Source organism: Jaculus jaculus, chromosome 12 (genome assembly GCF_020740685.1).
Source record: "Jaculus jaculus isolate mJacJac1 chromosome 12, mJacJac1.mat.Y.cur, whole genome shotgun sequence".
Taxonomy (NCBI): Eukaryota; Metazoa; Chordata; class Mammalia; order Rodentia; family Dipodidae; genus Jaculus; species Jaculus jaculus.
In genome coordinates this window covers 92831102-92851668 of record NC_059113.1, presented here as the reverse complement: position 1 = coordinate 92851668, position 20567 = coordinate 92831102, and the positions used below count along the sequence as shown (strand labels likewise).

Genomic DNA, 20567 nt, shown 5'->3' with positions numbered 1-20567 from the left:
TGGGCAATCAAACCAAGGTCCTTTGGCTTTGCAGGCAAATGCCTTAACTGCTAAGCCATCTCTCCAGCCCCAAGAAAATGGGGCTCTTTGTGTGTTGATATAAAACAATCTATGAGATACATAAAGGAAGTAAGATAAGGTACCAATACTAAATCTATTAATTAATATTAAAATTTGTAGCACAGGTAGAATACTTGTGCATATGTTTTGCTTAGAGCATCACTGGAAAGATATCAAGCAATGTGTAAAACTAGTTTTCTCAAAAGAAAAGAACTATAGCCGGGCGTGGTGGTGAACACCTTTAATCCCAGCACTTGGGAGGCAGAGGTAGGAGGATCACCATGAGTTCGAGGCCACCCAGAGACTACATAGTGAATTGCAGGTCAGCCTGGGCTACAGTGAGACCGTACCTCAAACTCCCCCCCCCAAAAAAAGAAAAGAACTAAGTGTTGGAAAACTGAAATGAAGATTTTCTATCACATGTGCTTGCATGTATTTTGATCCTGAGTTATGTGAGTAAATCATACGCTTATCAAAGTAAACAACATGTTAAGACATTTGACTTTAAAATATAATGATAAATTAAAAATTTAATAGTATTAAATTATGTGATAATGTTAGTATAAGATTATGGGCATGTATGTATATGTCTACAAGTATATATACATATGTATGTACATACATAATTTTTTGTTTTTCAAGGTTAAGGGTTTTTTTTTTTTTTAATTTTATTTATTTATTTGAGAGTGACAGACACAGAGAGAAAGACAGATAGAGGGAGAGAGAGAATGGGCGTGCCACGGCTTCCAGCCTCTGCAAATGAATTACAGATGTGTGTGCCCCCTTGTGCATCTGGCTAATGTGGGACCTGGGGAACCGAGCCTTGAACCGGGGTCCTCAGGCTTCACAGGCAAGCGCTTAACCGCTAAGCCATCTCTCCAGCCCGAGGTTAAGGTTTTACTCTAGCCCAAGCTGCTCTTCAATTTACTGTGTAGTCTCAGGGTAACCTCGAACTCATGGCCATCCTTCTACCTCTGCTCCCAAGTGCTGAGATGAAAGGTATGTGCCAGCATGCCCAGCACTTTTATTTTTAAGAATAAATATTTTAGGCTGGCATGGTGGCACAAGCCTTTCATCCCAGCACTCAGGAGGCTGAAGTAAGAGGATCACTGTGAGTTCAAAGCCATCCTGAGACTAATTGCAGATCAGCCTGGGCTAGAATGAGACCCTACCTCAAAATAAATAACTAATATTGCTGAAGACTCCACATACTTGGGCTGCAAGGCCACTGAGAAATCCTACTGGAACTGAGCTGATAACCTCCTCCATGTAGACCAGCTGACAGAAAGCTAAAAGAGCCATTCTGCATGCAGTTCAATGGGAGAGAGAAAAATCACCAGTGAAGATACTCAACACTGGACACAGCAAGCCTTATATTTGGCCAGCCAGGCTAAATGAGCCAACGGGTGCAACAGTGGTACGTCTGTCATGGTGGAAACTGACTGCCCTCTAATTAGACTGGAGGCCTGCTCCATGGGAGGGAATACATCCCTGACACTGAAAACCTACAACAGGGGTAGTCATGAGCCTTTAGGGGTGTAATGTCTTCTGCTGTCTGGCTAAATGTATACACTATGCTCACCAAACTTTCCAGTAAGCACTTCTCTTAATGTTCATACCCATAACTTAGTGCTACTCTCACTTTTGGTAGAGAACCTTCTCTTTTCAGATGACAGTAACCTTGGGATGACTCAGAAGGCACCACGGTGCTGAGGAGAAGTGACAGATGGGTGCTCAGCACTGCAATATCTCTATCACACCTTCCAAGGCTCAGGGTCCATTGCGGAAGAGGTGGCAGAAAGAATGTAAAAGCCAAAGGAAGGGTAGGACTCCTTACAACATGCTCTTCCAGACACAAAATGGCCTGGATATCCATGACCTCACAGTGCCTGACACTACCTACACACGACCATCATAATAGGAGGAAAAGATCATGACATCAAAATAAAAGAGAGACTGATTGAGAGGGAGAGGGGATATGGTGGAGAGTGGAGTTTCAAAGGGGAAAATGAGGGGAGTGAGGGCATTACCATGGGATATTGTTTACAATCATGGAAGTTGTTAATAAAAATTAATTATAAATAAATAACTAAGCAAATAAATATTTTTTAAATAACATCTATATAAAAATGGTTAGGAAAAATTTAAAACGACATGGATGGTAATGGCATCTATTTCTATTTTTTCTAATATTCCTATGAAAAAAGGTATAAGGGGCTAGAAGGATGGCTTAGCAGTTAAGCACTTGCCTGTGAAACCTGAGGACCCCAGTTCAAGGCTCAATTCCCCAGGACCTACGTAAGCCAGATGTACAAGGTGGCACATGCTTCTGGAGTTCATTTGCTATGGCTGGAGGCCCTACTGCACACATTCTCTCTCTGCCTCTTCTTCTCTCTGTCTGTCACTCTCAAATAAATAAAAATAAATAAACAAAGCCGGGCACGGTGATACATGCCTTTAATCCCAGCACTCGGGAGGCAGAGGTAGGAGGATTGCTATGAGTTCGAGGCCACCCTGAGACTCCATAGTGAATTCCAGGTCAGCTAAAGTGAGACCCTACCTCAAAAAACTAAAAACTAAATAAATAAATAGAAATTAAATTGTGATGGGAGGTAATATGATGGAGAATGGAATTTCAAAGGGGAAAGTGTCGAGAGGGAGGGAATTACCATGGGATTTTTTTTTATAATCATGGAAAATGCTAGTAAAAATTTTAAAAAAAATTAAAAAAGAAAAAAGGTATAAAAATGTTGTTAGAAAATTGAAGGTGGCCTAATAAATGATAATTAGAAACAAACTGAAATGCAGCAAAACAGTGGTACAGTAAAGAAGCCACCAGCCAAGTGATAGTGACTTACCATGTTGTACCACGAAGGACCATTTACCCACAGGTAAATCACAGACATGAAGTGTTTCTAAGAAACACTTTTAAAACTGTCCCACAAAATTACCCAATACTGCACATTTCCTATCTTCTTCATATAACCACAAAAATAAAAGAAGGTAAAACCAGAACAGCAAGATCGAGTAAATTCTCAAAAGCCCCAAACTGTACTATTCCATACATATCCATGTCAAATACAGGTGCATATATTCAAGTATGCTACAAGGAAAAACAAAAGTTGGCTCTCTGTGACACTGTATTTATTCCATGTAATGCAGGTCAAGTTCTATTTTTAAAAGAACTTAAGGAATGTGACGGTTTATACTGGTTTATACACCTTGACAGGACCTATAGTCAGTTGTGAGGGGTTATGTAGATTAGGTTAGCCTTTGTGGAAATCTATAAGGGATTTCTTTTTTTTTTTTTTTTTGGTTTTTCAAGTAGGGCCTCACTCTAGCTCAGGTTAACCTGGAATTCACTCTAGTCTCAGGGTAGCCTTGAACCCATGGTGATCTTCCTACCTCTGCCTCCCGAGTGCTGGGATTAAAGGCATTGCACCACCATGCCCGGCTCTATAAGGGATTATTTTGACTCGGTTAAGGAACGTGGGAAGACCCACTTTAGCGGGAAACAACACCATTCCATGAGCAGAGTCTTGAAGTGTATAAAAAGGAGAGAGAGCAGCAATATTCGTCTTTCTCGACTTCCTCCCTATTCCTATGGTTTTGTGACCCTGGCTTGCTGTGCTCTGTTCTAGGATCCGGTAAGACCCAGAAACTGTAGTTCCCGTTGAAATTTAGGATTCCTAACTAGGAAATGAATAACAAGAGTGCTGCTACTTCCGAATTTATAACTGAGTGGCTACCCAGGAAAAGCGCTGGGCTTAGAAATGGTCCAGCATGATTCAGTGATGCAGTCTAGCACAGCGTAAGTTAAGTGGCTCCTGAAAATGACTTAATGTTGTTTTGGTTTGAAAAGAGTCTTTGATAGAGGAAATGCTTGATGGCTACTTAGATCCTGTAATAAACACAGAGGCCAAGGCATTTCACCAGTAGCTCCAAATTAGCTGAACTACTCTAAAAGTGTCCTAAGTACTTAGGGAAGTTTGTCCTTAGAGAAATGCTGATCGCTGTGGCAGGCTTCCTTCTTCAACTCTTGCTATAGAGAAATAGAGAACAACATTAACTAAGAAGCTGAGGCATTGTCAGGTGTGGTGGCACACGTCTTTAATGCCAGCTCTCGGAAGGCAGAGATAGGAGGATCACCATAAGTTCAATGCCATCCTGACTCCATAGTGAATTCCAGGTCAGCCTGGACTAGAATGAAACCCTACCTCAAAATAATAAATAAATAAATAAATAAATAAACAAAAATAAAGGTAAGGTGTAAAGGACATCAAGTCTCTTGTAAGAGTCACAATAGCATAAGCACCAACTGTAGTCATTAAATGGGTGCCATGGGGTGTAGTTAGGATGCAGTCCTTGTATAGAAAACTTCAATAAGGTAACTGTCCCAAAAGACCCCTGGCCAAAGGCACCTGGAAGAGCTCCAAGCCAGATCAGACCAGTGCTACAGTGAGGCAAGTGTTTTCTGTACCACAGAGCACACACATCTTGACCCAACCTTAGAATTCTGGTGTTCACACAGGATGCCCAGTCACTCTAATAATGATTTGTTTGTATAAATAATATTTATTTAAATTTTTTTTAAAAGCTGGGCGTGGTGGCGCATGCCTTTAATCCCATCACTCAGGAGGCAGAGGTAGGAGGATCACCAAGAGTTCAAGACCATCTTGAGACTCCATAGTGAATTCCAGAAAGGCCTGGGCTAGTGAGACCCTACCTCAAAAAAAAAAAACAAAAAGGAAAGAAAGAAAGAAAGAAATTGAGCTGGGCATGGTGGCACATACCTTAAATCCCAGCACTTGGGAGGCAAAGGAAAGAGGATCACTATGAGTTCAAGGCCACCTTGAGACTACATAGTGAATTCCAGGTCAGCTGGGCTATGGTAAGACCCTACCTCAAAAACCAAAAAACAACAACAACAAAAACCAGCTGGAATTGAGCCGGGCATGGTGGTTTCTATATAGAAGCAATCCAAATAATCTTCTGTGGCAGCGAAGCCCTCAGACTTGCTACAGATGATGTTACAAAAGGACCCTGAAATTTCAAGCCACTAAGTACAAATTACATTTTCCACAGTATTTCTTATGTGCCCTAAGTGACAGTACCTCTGTTTTTAGTGACAGTCCACTGTTAAAGAATATCGTTGCAACAGCAATGTAGGACACAGTTATTTCTGGTTTCAGTGGGCCTAAAAAGAGAGAGATGGGTTATTTGTTAGAAAAGAATTTGCAAAGATGGGGTTCAAGTGGGAGGGGGATGCAGGAAGGGGGGACAAAAGAAGGTACTGGGAGATTGTGAACAAAATATACTATGTACAGGTATGAAAATTGTTAACAAAATAATTTTAAAGGACAGACTTTATGATAGGTAACTTGGTATGAAAGAAGATTAAAAAACACACACAAAAATCCGTTAAATATTTGCATTACTCTTCATGTCCTGTTATCCCCATAAAGTGAAGCACTTGCTGTGATGTAGCCTAATTCCAGAGAGCACTGACCATGGCTTTTTGGTTCAGCACATTATCTTAGTTCAGAGGAATCAAGAGCTCACAGGGCAAGAGGCATGCAACAGCCTTCAGTCTAGACTCAAACGTCCCTACCACAGTATTGCTGCATAACAATAAAGATGCCCCCAAACCCAAGGGGCGAATTAGTGGAAAAGGTTACCTCATCCAATTCAGCATAAAAATATTACAACTTTTAGGATAATAGAAATAAAAGCTTGTATTCATGCGTATTTTCAACCCTATCCAAGAGTATGCATCACAGCAACATGGACTGAGTGCTTACTATGTGAATGAGACAGTGGTCACAAAATAGCTAAAGATATATTAACATGACTTAAATCATTGACTAGTGCTAGGCCAGGCACACTGTGGTGAACGAGACAGACCTGGTCCTTGTCTTCCAGCAAATCTTCTCTGCACACATATTAATGCCATGGGGACCACAGAGGCCACTCTATTATTTAAATTCTCATTTATAACTTGTAACACAAGTCCTCATATTAGAACCAACACTTTATTTGAATATGCAGTTCTGAGGAAAGTGGTATACAAATGGTTCTTCAGAGTGAAAATCTGAGCCGGGCGTGGTGTCGTACACCCTTAATCCCAGCACTCGGGAGGCAGAGGTAGGAGGATCGCTGTGAGTTCGAGGCCACCCTGAGACTCCGTAGTGAATTCCAGGTCAGCCTGGGCTAGCGTGAGGCCCTACCTTGAAAAAAAATAAAAATTGCTCCCTCAACCGATATTTGGCCATGTTAGGAAATTTTTGGTTGCCACACCTTGGGGTGAGGGTGTAGGGGTAGCCCATACTACTGACATCCAGTACACCTAAAAAATTCTGGGAGGAATAAAACATTCCAAACAAACTGTGATGTCCAAATGTCACTAATACTCAGGCTGAGAAGCCCTGGTACACACTATTTAGTTTTCCTGCCAGGGACTGAGTAATGCCTCCTTGAACTCCATGTCTGTCCAGAACGGGTGACTGGGACCTTCTTTGAAAAGAGGACCACTGCAGGTAAACTGAAGCTCATAGGAGGTCTTGTTGCATGAGTGGTTGACTTATCCAATGACTTGTTTCTTTGTTTGCTTGCTGGTAGGACTGAGGATGGTTCCCAGTGTCTCACACCCACTTGGCAAGTATATTACTATTTAGTGACAACCCCTAACTCCAAGGACTGGTATTCTTTTTTAAAATATATTTCATTTTTATTTATTTACTTGAGAGAGAGAGAAAGAGGGGAGAGAGAGAGAGAATGAATAGGCGCACCAGCACCTCCAGTCACTGCAAATGAACTCCTGACACATGCGTCACTTCGTGCAGCTGGCTTCTGTGGGTCCTGGGGAATCGAACTTGGGTCCTTTGGTTTCACAGGCAAGCACCTTAACCGTTAAGCCATCCCTCCTGCCCCAAGGATGGGTATTCTTACAAGAGGGATGTTGGTATACAGTCACACACATACCGTGAAGGCAGGGGCAACAATTACAGTCGCAATACTACATATACAATACTATAAGCCAAGGACAGCACTAATCACCACAAGCTAGAAGCAGCAAGAAAGGTTATATCACCAGAGCCTTTGAAGAATCATTTTGGGCTTCTGGTCTCCAGAACCATAGGCAAATAAACTCCTGTTCTAAGATGCTTCAGAGGTAATTTGTTGCTAAGCTGGTTTGTTCCAAAGAAAACAACAAAACCACAGAGGTCATGCCTTCTCCACGCTTCAAACCCTCCACTCTATCTACACATACTACCTGACCAATGGAGGGAAGACCAGACTCTGAAAAGTCTGAAAGAAATCGCTTTTCAGTCATTCAAGAAATAAATATTTTGCTGAGGCCCTTGGTTTCCTACCAGGAATAGATGGTAAGACCCTATTGCTGAAGACTCCATACTTGGGCTGCAAAACCACTGGGAAATCCTGCTGGAACTGAGCTGATAACCTCCTCCATGTAGACCAGCTGACAGAAAGCTGGAAGAAGCCATTCTACGTGTAGTTCAATGGGAGAAAGAGATGCCACCAGTGAAGATACTCAACAGTGGACACTGCAAGCCTTATAATTGGCCAGCCAGGCCAAATGAGCCAACAGGTGCAATAGTGGCACGTCTGTCATGGTGGAAACCAACTGCCCTCTAACTGGACTGGAGGCCCACTCCATGGGGGGGAATACATCCCTGATCCTGAAAACTTAAAACAGAGGGAGTTATGAGCCCTGGGGGTGTAACATCTGCTGATGTCTGGATAAGTGTATATACTATGCTTATCAAACTGCCCAGTAAGCACTTCTCTTAATATTTATACCCTTATATTAATGCTATTCTCACTTTGGGTAGAGAAATCTTTTCTTTTCGGATAGCAGTGACCTTGGGATGACTCAGAGGTATCACAGTGCTGGAAAGAAGTGACTGGAGTACTGAGTAACATCTCTATCATACCTTCCAAGGCTCAGGGTCCATTGCGGAAGAGGTGGCAGAAAGAATGTAAGAGCCAAAGGAAGGGTAGGACTCCTTACAACATGCTCCTCCAGACACAAAATGGCCTGCATATCCATGACCTCACAGTGCCTGACACTACCTACACAAGACCATCATAAGAGGAGGAAAAGATCATGACATCAAAATAAAAGAGAGACTGATTGAGATGGGGAGGAGATATGATGGAGAGTGGAATTTCAAAGTGGAAAGGGCGGGGAGGATGTTACCATGGGATATTTTTTATAATCATGAAAAATGTTTATAAAAATTGAGAAAAAAAGAAATAAATATTAAGCACCTATGATGTCTAGGCATTTACAATACAAACACTGAATATAGGAAACAAAACCTCAAGTTGGAGAGATGACTCAGAGGTTAAAGGCACTTACTTGAAAAACCTGATGGCCCAGTTCAATTCCCTAGAACCCATGTAAAGCCAGATGCACAAGGTGGTGCACGCACCTGGAATTCATTTGCAGTGTCCGTAAGCCCTGGCACACCCATTCATTCTCTTTTTCCCCCCTTGCAAATAAATAAATTAATTAAAAAAAAGAAGAAGAAGTGTTGGGAATTCAGGGCCTTGCACGTTCTAGGCAACCACTGTGATCCTCAGCCCCAAATAACTTTACTTTTTAATTCTTCCCACACTCCATACATAAATATATAAGTGAACAGAACTATTAACTAGGACTAGAGAGATGACCCAGTAGAAAAGAGTGCTTGCTATGCAAACACAAGGGCCTGAGAGGGCCTGAGTTTGATTCCCAGCACTACATAGAAAAAGGTATAAAGGGCTGGAGAGATGGCTTGGCAGTTAAGGCACTTGCCTATAGGGCTTAAGGACCCAGGTTCCATTCTCCAGGCCCCACATAAGCCAGATGCACATCGTGGCACATGCATCTGGAGTTCATTTGCAATGGCTGGAGGCCCTGGCGCACCCATTCTCTATCTATCTATCTATCTATCTATCTATCTATCTATCTATCTATCTTTTTCTCTATCTCTAATAAATAAATAATAAATCAGATGAAAAGGTATAAAAAAACAAATAGAGCTATTAACTAATTAGCATAATTCATCAGAAAATCTCAAACTTCCAGTGGCCTAAATCCTAGAGGCAAAGTACCTGGTAGAAAAATACACTCGCTTTCAAAACCAAAGCACATCTGAATATTCAGGAAAGGTCCTAGTGAGTATAGTCCAGGGTTACTTACAACACCCCTGTAGGAAGGAGGAATTAGGGAGCTCTAAAAGCCCTCTGAGACAGACAGTCAACGGATAGGCCAACAGATGGCCAATCTGGGAACACAGAACTAGAGGTCACCCAGAGCAGAATTAACTCTTGGCAAATATTTTCACAGAAGGAGTTGAAACTGAGATGTAACAATGATACTTGGCCCATTCCCAGGCCAATAATTAGAACCTCCGGGTCACCAAAATAACCTAGAGATGGAGATGCAAACTTGGATCCTCATTCCTGCATGGTAAGCACTTTCTCAACTGGGTCATCTCCCCACTCCTCACCCACACTTTTTAATTAAAAACAAAACAAAACAAACAAACAAACAAAAACACAATAAAACCTCTTTTGATTTTTTGTTTGTTTCTTTGTTTTTTGGTTTTTTTGAGGTAGGGTCTCACTCTAGCTCAGACTGGCCTGGCATTCACTATGTAGTCTCAGGGTGGCCTCGAACTCATGGCAATCCACCTACCTCTGCCTCCCAAGTGCTGGGATTAAAGGTGTGCGCCACCATGCCTGGCAAGAAACTCTTTTGAAACCTTTAACAATGCAAGGAGTATGTAGGCATGGTGGCTTATGCCTGTAATCCCAGGAGGCTGAGGCAGAAGGACCTCTGTGAGTTCCAGGCCAGCCTAAGCTACAAAGTCAGCCTAGGCTAGAGGGCAAGACCCCACTTCAAAAGGCCAAAAATTTAAAAAATGCAAGGAACTATTACCTTTCTACAGAAGCCCCTTATTACCACAGTAGATTTCACTTCCAAACATGATCTAAAATATTCTAAGTCAAGATAATATATACTTCAGCTTATAGCATGTTCCGGGTTGTTTCTCTTTTAAGAGAGAGAGAGAGAGAGAGAAAGAGAGAACACCCATGTGCAGCACTGTAATTACAGAAGCACGCTACCATGGCCAGCTTTTTGTTTGTTCTGGAGATCCAAACTCACATCCTCACACTTGGGCAGCAAGTGCTTTAACCACTGAGACACCTTCCAGGTGCTTGGGTTGTGTTTTGGTGGAAAACCAGGCTTCCTTTTCAGGACTGTCTCATTAATGCCAATAATTTAAGACACAAGCGGCCATGACACACTTCCTCCGTAGTTCCGATGGAGGAAGCCCTTCTACTCCCAAGACTCAAAAGCACAGTACTGCCGGGCGTGGTGGCGCATGCCTTTAATCCCAGCACTTGGGAGGCAGAGGTAGGAGGATCGCCGTGAGTTCAAGGCCAACCTATGACTGCATAGTGAGTTCCAGGTCAACCCGGGCTAGAGTGAGACCCTACTTCGAAGGGAAAAAAAAAAAAAGCAGTGTTGAATGCATGTGACAGCTCAGGGCTTCCCTAGGTCACATCAGAACAGATGAGCTACACCTCACAATCACCTTACATCTACTATGGCTTTTTTTTTTAAACCTTGTTCTATATAATTTTAAAGGAAATGTAACTAAGTGAAAAGAACAGCAAACTAAGAATTAAGCTATCTGAGCGAACATCTTGCTCTAGCCCAGGCTGACCTGGAATTCACTCTGTAGTCTCAGGGTGGCCTCACACTCAAGGCGATCCTCCTACCTCTGCCTCCGGAGTGCTGGGATTAAAGGCATGCACCACAACATCCAGCTGCTGATTTCTTATTAAAGTAACTTTTAGGACCAGGGAGCTGGCTCAGTGATTAGAGGTGCTTGCTTGCAAAGTCTGCTAGTCCTGGGTTTGGTTCCCCAGTCCCCACATAAGCCAGCCACAGGGCTTGAGAGATGGCTCAGCAGTTAAGGCACTTGCCTATAAAGCCTAATCAACCAAGTTCGATTCCCCAATACCTACAAGGTGGCACATGCATCTGGAGTTCATTTGTAGTGACCAGAGGCCCTGGTACACCCACACCAACCCACCCACCCCCACACCCTCTTTCCCTCTCTCTCTCTCTCTCTCTCCTCCCTGGCTGTCTATCTGTATCTCCCTGCTTGCAAATAAATAATTAAAGCCAGACACACAAAGTAGTGCATGAATCTGGAGTTCACTGGCAGAGACAAGAGGCCCTGGTGTGTACATTCCCTCTCTTTCTTTCTCAAACAAAAACAAAAAAAAAAAAAAACCATTTTTTATTTTGTTTTGTTTTATTTTTGAGGTAGGTCTCTCTCTAGCCCAGGCTGACCTGGAATTCACTATGTAGTGTGCACCACCACGCCCAGCTTTCAAATGATTTTTTTTTTAATCTCAAATAACTTTTATACATGGAGAGCTATGGAAGAAATCACATGAATATGTTGTTGTCTAATATAAGCTCATTCTTCCCTGCTTCCCTGGGTTAAAAACCAGAGCATGGAAACTGTCTTTAATCCATAGGGCTGTTCTTCATAAGGGTTATTTACCTTTAATCCTTTTCTTGCCAAAAACAATATTATAGATTTTGTCTTTGGTATAATGAAAGACTGGTCTCTAGTTATTCCTTGTCTCTAAACTGACTTAACCTTGAAAGAACCACCTGGCCTCAGGCCTGAGCATCTTTCAGTACAAGAGAAACATGGGGGGACCCTGAGGGAGTTGCTCACATGGTAAGAGTTTATATTCAGCATGTATGAAACCCTGGGTTCACTCCCCAACATCGGAACACCAACAAAAAAAGAATAAAGTGGCATATTGGCTTAAAACACTTTAAAAGTCCCCTCTAAATCAGGCGTGGTGGCGTACACTTTTAATCCCACCACTCGGGAGGCAGAGGTAGGAGGAGTGTCGTGAGTTCAAGTCCACCCTGAGATTCCATAGTGAATGCCAGGTCAGCCTTGGCTAGAGAGAGACCCTACCTCAAAAATCCAAGAAAAAAAAAAGTCCCCTCTAGATTTTAACATTCTGCTTTTACTTCTGTATAATTAAGCAAAATTAATAATAACAATAATGATGGTGACGAAATATTACCATCATAAGGACTGGTGAAATTAAGAAAACACTTCATTTTTTTTTTTAATATCTTCTTCATTTATTTACTTGAGAGAGTGAGAAAGAGAGGGAGAGACAGAGAGAATGGGTATGCCAGGGCCTGCAAATGAACTCCAAATGTATGCGCCACCTTGTGCATCTGGCTTATGTGAGTCCTGGAGAATTGAATCTGGGTACTTAGGCTTTGCAAGCAAGTGCCTTAACCACTAAGCCATCTCTCCAGTCCCAGGATAACACACTTATATACACAATAATATACTATATATATAGTATATAAACATATATACCATATAAATACACACACACACACACATACACATACATACATACACACATATACACAATAATGTACCAGAACTTTAGTAAGCAGAGCCCAAGAGAACAATCAAAATAACAGCATCCAACTCTTATCTACTGTTGCAAGAAACCCTAGGGAAATGATTCCCCATCCAACAACCTTCCTGTCCGTACATCATTCAGGGAACTTAAGGTAACATGCTTTGCCAAACCTAGCTCCTACAGATTTCAACGAGATCATAAATCACGACCAAAATCATAAACCACCCGTAACTGGTGAACTAACTGGAACTAGTGAAGTGAGTTTCAAGTCACAACATGGGCACTAGAACTCCAATTCGGAGGACTCAGCTCTGAGACCAGGGGTTCTTATCTGACAGAATTTGAAACCAACAAAGTTTCCTCCAAAGCTCACAGAAAGGCTGTGTCAGAAAGAAAAGGAAGGGAAGGAGGGAGGGAGTAAGGGAGGGAAGGAAGGAGGAAAGAAAAAAGAAAAGAAAAAGCAGGTGAGAAACTGGTATCTTTAGAAGGATAACGGTTAGAAATAAACTTGAGATTTATTCTTAGTTACACATTGTACACATTTTGCACTGTGTTGAGTGTAAGAGGGAAAACTATGACAAAAAGAAGCGCGTACATATCCACATCATGTTTAGCAATTCCATTCAAAATGATTCAAAAGGCTACTTCTAAGAGGAGGAACTGGGGGCAAGGGGAAGAAAAAGAGCCAGTGTTCTCCAGAGATAGCATTTCATTTACTTCCATCAAGGCTTAACAAAAAGGTGCAGACAACTTCACAGTTCCCCCAGGAGCACTTCCTACTTGCAAAAGCGCTGCCCTTGTTTGCTCCTATTGTATGATTTATGCACTCAATCTGTCATGAGCTTGGAATGGAGAAGGTGGAACCCAATTAACGTCTATGAAGAGTAGATGAAGCTTGTCTAAGGTGGTGGGGGTGGGAACTTATAAAGGGCCAATGACACTTCCCAAGCGTCCCCACCTGAGTCCACGGGCCACATGACAAAGCGCCCACTATTCAAAGATCTGAGTGAGCTTTCAGTCCATCCACCATGCCCTTGCCAAAACACACACTTCTGCACAGTCTAACACAGTCCCCATCTGTTAGATTGCTGGTGCAGAACCGAATCCCAGCAGCACGCGGAAGTAGCGTCCTGTAAATGAGAGAGTGCAACGTGTCAGTCAGTAGTCGGTCGCCTTGGGAGTTTCTGGAGTGGCCACCATCACTGTCCAACGTGAGGGCCACAAAGTCTAACTTGTCCACCCCAAAGGCGGCGAAGGAGCTGCCAGGCAGCCTAGAGTCCCTTGGGGACACGATGCCACTGTGAAGACAGGAGTAAGGGCTGAGCGTGGTCCAGGGCTCCAGGTCCTCGGCCCCATCCCTAATCACACGTCCCCCTCGCTGGCTGGCAACTATAAAATCAATCAATGAAGGGACACACGCCAGGCTGGTGAGTGGGTGGGGATGGGGAAGGGGTGGAGGGGTGGGGGTGGGGGGGACAGGCGATGGCTTCGCAGGGAGGGGACAGCTCCGTTGTGAAGCGGGCGAGCGGCGGAGGTTACTCACCCCCGTTCACCCCGACCCCCGGCTGCAGCTTGGCGGCGCCGATGGCCAGCACGATGCCCACCAGGAACCACTCCTTCCTCATCCTCTCCAGCAGCCTCATGTCGCCGGTCTCTGGTTAGGGCGGGTGGGTTCTGTTTATGTGTTTGCCTCGCTTCCTCTGCAAGCGGCGACGCCTCGATCCCCGGGGCCACTGCACACTTTCCTCGGTGCCTGCAGACATGCAGCAGTAGCGAGTCGAGTCGCCACCCGCAAACTAGACGAGCAGAGACGGGGGTTGGCCCCGGCGGCTCCGGGCAGCGCTGGGACTCCTAGTATCCAGTGACGCCGAAGCCTCGCTGAGCGCCGCCATCACTACCACGCGCCTCCGAAGAGACGCGCACTCGCTCGCGACCCCGCTCTCCACCCCGCCCCCCCGCCCCCGGTCTCCTTGCCCCTGGTATCCCAAGCGCAGAGCATCAGAACGCGGACACACCTTGGGAGGGCACCCTGGCCACTGCGGTGGGCTGCTTGAATCCTTTTTAGGACAGATCTGCCCAAGCTCCTGGCTAAACCGGGAAAAGGAAGGGAAGCGTGGCAGGATATCCCGGACTCCCAAAGTCTCCGTTAAGCACACTCGCGCCGAGCCGCGCGTGTGCGCACGGAGATCCGCTCCCAGGCTCTGCGATGGGCAGGCGTGAGGTTGGGACGGGTATTTCCCCGTTGGAGCTGCGCAGGCGGGATGCTGAGGGTGAGGGGATGGTGCGCAGCTTATCAGGACATTACGACGCTTCCCGGCGTCCGCGCTGACGTAGCGCGGGGGGAGGGGAGGACCTGGACTCCGGGTTCCCCGCGGGAGCTGCAGCGTCAGTCGCGCTGGTCGGTGAGCGCGGGAAAGGAGCTTTGCACCCCGGGAGCCGTCAGCTCCGAGAGTGCATTGAAAACTAGTCGCCGGGCCGACGCCTGAGTTCGGGGTAGATGGGTTTCCCGAGAGCACCGGAGTGCTGCACGCTCTTCCCTCCTACGGTGGGTGGAGCAGGGTCCCCAGGGCGCGCTAGGAGCATCTCCCTGGACCTCAGCCCGAGCTGCCCCACCAATGGCTCTTGCTCTAGGGATGCAAAAGGGTTGACACTGAAGGTGGGAACTCTGACGTCCCTAACCCTGTTTTTCTTTGCAATGCTTTCTAGTAACCTGTGACTTTGGTAGTTTCCTGAATGGACTTCCGCCCTGCCCACCTGAGAGAGCGTCCACTCATCCTGTTAATGCACGCGAATAAAGTCACAGAACATCGTGTGGCCTTTTGAAGGAGCCTCGCATCTGCTACCTGAATGGCTCACAGTGGGGTTTAAGGTTCGAAAGAGCTTCTTGAAGATGGAAGACCTTAATTCTGAATTCATTCAACCCTTGAAAGAAACTCATCATGCAATTAATTCCCTCTGGTTAATTGAACATCTTGATGATGGGACTTGTTATTCAAAAAACGAAGCTGCTCCTAGCCGCGGAGCTGTTAGTTGCAAACATCTAGTAATTATACATGAAGAAAAGTTAATCCCAAAATAAAGAGAATTTATAGAGAGATGCTGGTGACACTAAACAATTTACCTTGCAGAGAAAAGGGCGCATGAAATGTGATAAAAAGCCGCTGTTCTTTCTAAGGTAGTCACAAGGTAAATGGAGTTATATGAAGTAAAATTTATAACATAATCATTTTCCTATAGCAGTTACCAAGGTTAAGAAACAATGACTTGAGGGCTGGAGTGATGGCTTAGTGGTTAAAGCACTTGCCCACAAAGCCAAAGAACCGAGGTTCCAATTTCCCAGTACTTACACAAAGTCAGATGCCCAAGGTGGCACTTGCATCTGGGTTCCTTTGCAGCAGCTGGAGGCCCTGGGGTGCCCTTTCTCTCGCTATCTTTTTGGGAGGGGGGATGAAACAATGCCTTAGGCCGAGTATGCTAGATCAAGCCTTTAATCCCAGCACTCAGGACTCCGGAGGCCAAGGTAGGAGGATCCCTGACTTCAAGGCCAGCCTGAGAGTACATAGTGCATTCTGGTCAGCCTAGGCTGTAAGAAGACCCTACCTCAAAACAAAAAGAAATAATGCCTTGGGCTGGAGAGATGACTCAATGGTTAAAGACACACACTTGCAAAATCTAAAAGCCCAGACACAGCACACTTTAGAAACTCCAGTCACTTTGCATATCTTTAGATTCAAATCCACCCCCACCCCTTAGGGCTGGACCACCCAGTGACACCTCCTCCAGCCTAGTGACTGGAAATTCAAGAAGTTTTAATAAACTCCTGAATCTAATGGGGAGCATTTATTCAAATTACCACAGGAGGCCAGAGGGAGGTGGAGAAAAGAATATAAAGTTATGAGAACACAGATAAATTGCAGTTTTGTTCATGTACTAAAGTTTTCAATCAAAAGAAAAAAAAATCAGGCTATTCATAGATTCTTATTTACTGAAGACTTTGGTGTGTTTAGAGAAAAATGTAAGTCAAAGCCTGAGCTAGAGTGAAACCCTACCTTGAAAAAAAAAAAAAAATACCACACACACAAAAGATTTTCCACACGTTACACAGAAAAAAATCCTAATAAAGTGCAAAAAAATCCTAATAAAGTGCGTTGGTCTTATCTGAGCTGCTGTTTCAAAGATGCCAAAGACCTTGTGGCCGCCACAAGCATTTCACAGTCCTAGAGGCTAGGAAGTTCAAGATCAAGGCAGGACAAGATCCTTCACAGATGGCTATATCCTCCTAAGGTCCTTACAAGGTAGGAGGAAGGCAGTGAAACCTCTAGGGTCTCTTTAAGGTCACTGGTGCCATTCCTGAGGGCTCCATCCTCGTGACCTAATGACCTCTTGAAGATTTTACCTCTTAATACCATTACAGTGTGCATTAGGATTTCAGTTTATGAAGTCAAGAATGATATGTTCAGTACATAGCAAGACAGGTTAACTACCATTCTTCAAGTATTTTCACCTCTCTCAAGAAGTATACACTCAAAGGTGTTTTGGGATTCTGTAGTTCTACAGCTGAAAACGATCTCATTCTGACAACCCTGATGTGTGAATGCGATCTGATTTCCTGTTAAGCTTCTTTCTTGCAATCTGAGGTGTTTTCTGCAGTTGCACTTTTTCCAAATTCTGGTCAGTTCTCTTGGAAAGTTTTTCCTAATTTCCATAAACCCAAAACCAATCCCACCAAGCCAGGAAGGCTCTGCGTAAACATCTCCTGCACCATAAAGTTGTTTTTAATTCCCTGTTATGAAAGAATCATTCTGTGTCCCGATCCCTGGTGTTTTGTCTCTATCCATTCTAAAGTTACCCAAGGCAGGTTGTATATATGATTTATCTTTTGGTATTTGTCTCCATAATGTAAACACCAAAAGGAAAAAAAAAGTTAGAAAAAATAATTACTTGTCAATAATATGAATTAGGGCTGGAGAGAGGGCTTAGTGGTTAAGCGCTTGCCTGTGAAGCCCAAGAACCCCGGTTCGAGGCTCGATTCCCCAGAACCCACGTTAGCCAGATGCACAAGGGGGCACATGTGTCTGGAGTTCATTTGCAGTGGCTGGAGGCCCCTGGCGTGCCCATTCTCTCTCTTTCTATCCCTCTTTCTCTGTCTGTAGCTCTCAGATAAATAAATAAAAATAATTTTTAAAAAAATAATATGAATTAGATTTCTATATTTATAGGCTTCATGAGTATAAATTTATATCTTCAAATAATGATTGATATATAAAATATAAGTGTTACTGGGGGCCTGGAGAGATGGCTTAGTGGTTAAGGTGCTTGCCTGCAAAGCCTAAGAACCCAGGTTTGGTTCCCTAGTATCCATGTAAGCCAGATGCACATGGTGGCGCATGTGTCTGGAGTTTGTATGCAGTGGCTAGAGGCCCTGGCATAACCATTCTCTCTCTCTCCCACTCACTCACTCACTCACTCTCTGTCTCTCAAATAAATAAGAATTATGTGTGTGTGTGTGTGTGTGTGTGTGTGTGTGTGTGTGTGTGTGCGTGTGTGTATGTTACTTACCTAAGTTATGATACCATTAAGCCTTTCATGTACACGTTTTATGGGGGTTCTTCTATTTCAGTTTTGAGGCTTGTTTTTGTTGTTGTTTATTTTGTTGTTTTTAAGCAGGGTCTCACTCTGTATCTCAGGCTGTCTTGGAACTTACTACTGTGTAGTCAAGGTTGCCCTTGAACTCAAAGCAATCCTCCTGCCTCAGCCTACCATGTCCTGGGATTTCAAGCATGATTTTTTGTCTGTTTGTTTTGAAGATTTTTTTTTTTCTTTATGGTCCTAGGGATGATACCCAGAGTCTCATGCATGCTAGACGAGCATTCTACTTCTGAGTCACATTCTTGCCCCCTAAAACTCTTTTAAAAATTTTTAAAAATTATTTATTTATTTGACAGAGAAAGAGGGAGAAAGAGAGAGAGAATGGGTGTGCAAGGACCTCCAGCCACTGCAGACGAGCTCCAGATATGTGCTCCCCCTTGTGCCTCTGGCTAACGCAGGTCCTGGGGAATCGAACCTGGGTCCCTTGGCTTTGCAGGCAAACGCCTTAGCCACTAAGTCATCCCTCCAGCCCCCTTTTAAAACTTTTAATACCTTATGAATTTTTAAAAAATTTTTTGTTACTTTTTATTTATTTATTTGAGAGTGACAGAGAAAGAAAGAGGCAGATAGAGAGAAAGAGAGGATGGGTGTGCCAGGGCCTCCAGCTACTGCAAAGGAACTCCAGACGCATGCGCCCCCCTGTGCAAATGGCTAACATGAGTCCTGTGGAATCGAGCCTCGAACCGGGGTCCTTAGGCTTCACAGGCAAGTGCTTAACTGCTAAGCCTCTCTCCGGCCCACTTATGATTTTTTTTGTTTGGTTGATTTGTTGCTTTAGTTTAGAAATTAAAGTTAAAACTATAAAACTGGACGTAAAAAAAAAAAAACTGAACAGCAAATTCTGAGAAAAAGCATGAGTTCTGTTTGGGACTTGGGTAGCTAGAGACACCTGTTATGCATCTGGGATGCCAAGAATTCAGCTGAGCATGTGAGTGGGGAGATGAGCGAAGGAGGTTGGGTTAGAGCCATCAGCATATCCCTCATAAGTTAAGCCATGGAAATGTCCAAAATATGGATTGAGTGTTGAGGAAAGGAAGAAACTGGATAGAGGAGCAGAATGCTGGTGATAAGACTGAGACGAAGTGGGACATGGTGGCACCTTAATTCCAGCACTTTGGAGGCAGAGGTAGGAGGATGGCTGTGAGTTCGAGACTAGCCTCTACAGAGTGAGTTCTAGGTCAGCCTGAGCAAGAGTGAGACCCTACCTCAAGGAAACAACTGAGAAGGAACTGAGAGATAGAAGAAAATCAGGCATGTGCGTCATAAAAGACGGGAGAGTTTGACAGGAGGAAGCAGCTCTTAAGGCCCAAAGACTACTGAGCGGATTTGACTGTGTATGCAGCCTGGGAGTGACTTCGGCAAGGGCGACTTTACCCCAGTTATTTCTCAAAGGCATACTATCTCTTAGTACTAATAAATTGGGATATGATTTCAGCATCAGAATTCTGAAGGTTTGCAAATATTCAAACAATAGTTAATGAGTGTACATTTAAGTAACGAAGGGTGTGTCAGGCAAATAAGTATGCCCCTAAAATGTAGTTGAAGATATGAGGTGGATGACAGATGAGAAATAACTGGAAAGGTTAAAACTTAATCTCTAGTAACTTTTAGGTGTGAGGTCAAATAGATCTTTCCACATGCCTCAGTTGCTCTGCCTGTATTCTAGTATTTTGCCCAGACTTGGATCACTCTCATATTCACACAATGCTTGTAATTCAACCTACTCCCAAGGCCCCAACCAAGAATTTTTTTTTTTTTTTTTTTTGAGGTAGGGTCTCACTCTAGTTCAGAATGATCTGGATTTTAATATGTAGCTTCAGGCTGGCCTCAAACTCGCAGCAATCCTCCTACCTCTGCCTCCTAAGTGCTAAGATTAAAGGCATGCACCACCACACCTGGTACTTAGCCAAGAGTTTCTTAATCAGGCCTGGTAACACAGGTCTGCAATCCCAGCTACTTGGGAGGCTGATGCAGGAGGATTCTAAATCCAAGAGTTGCTTAGGTTACAGAGTGAGTTCAACACCATCCTGGGTAACTTAGTTTGACCCTGTATCAAAATCCAAAGTAAAAAGGGAAGCGTGAGAATCTAGGTTCAGATCACCAGCACCCACATCCTGTCCAGGGGGTACATGCCTCTAATCACAGTGCTGGGGAGGCGGAGACAAGAGGATCTCTGAGACTCGCTAGCTACCTTGTCCAACAGAACCAGTGAGCTCTGGGTTCAATGAGAGATCCTGTCTCAAAAAAAATAAGGTACAGAATAATTGAGGACGACACCACGCATCAGTCTCCATATGTGGCCTCCACACATGCATGTGTGCACACACATCTGCACACGCATGCAACACACATATACACGT

At 44.0% G+C, this 20567-nt stretch overlaps 1 protein-coding gene and 1 long non-coding RNA gene across 10 annotated transcripts in view; one reads left to right on the top strand and one right to left on the bottom strand.

The window, feature by feature from the left end:
- The window catches only part of Slc10a7 (solute carrier family 10 member 7), a 278502-nt gene extending 264073 nt beyond the window's left edge, over positions 1–14429 (bottom strand). For all 9 annotated transcript variants that reach the window (XM_045130907.1, XM_045130908.1, XM_045130909.1 and 6 more), the window contains exons 1-2: positions 14102–14429; positions 5175–5257 (exon numbers count right to left, since the gene is read on the bottom strand). In XM_045130907.1, the coding sequence (XP_044986842.1) occupies positions 5175–5257; positions 14102–14201 (183 nt within the window). In that variant the 5' untranslated portion in view covers positions 14202–14429. The remainder of the gene's footprint in view (positions 1–5174; positions 5258–14101) is intronic.
- On the top strand, positions 13651–15653 carry LOC123453653. Its single transcript, XR_006632910.1, has 2 exons — positions 13651–13985; positions 15265–15653. It is a non-coding gene; the product is annotated as an uncharacterized LOC123453653 (long non-coding RNA).
- The last annotated feature ends 4914 nt before the right edge of the window (positions 15654–20567 follow it).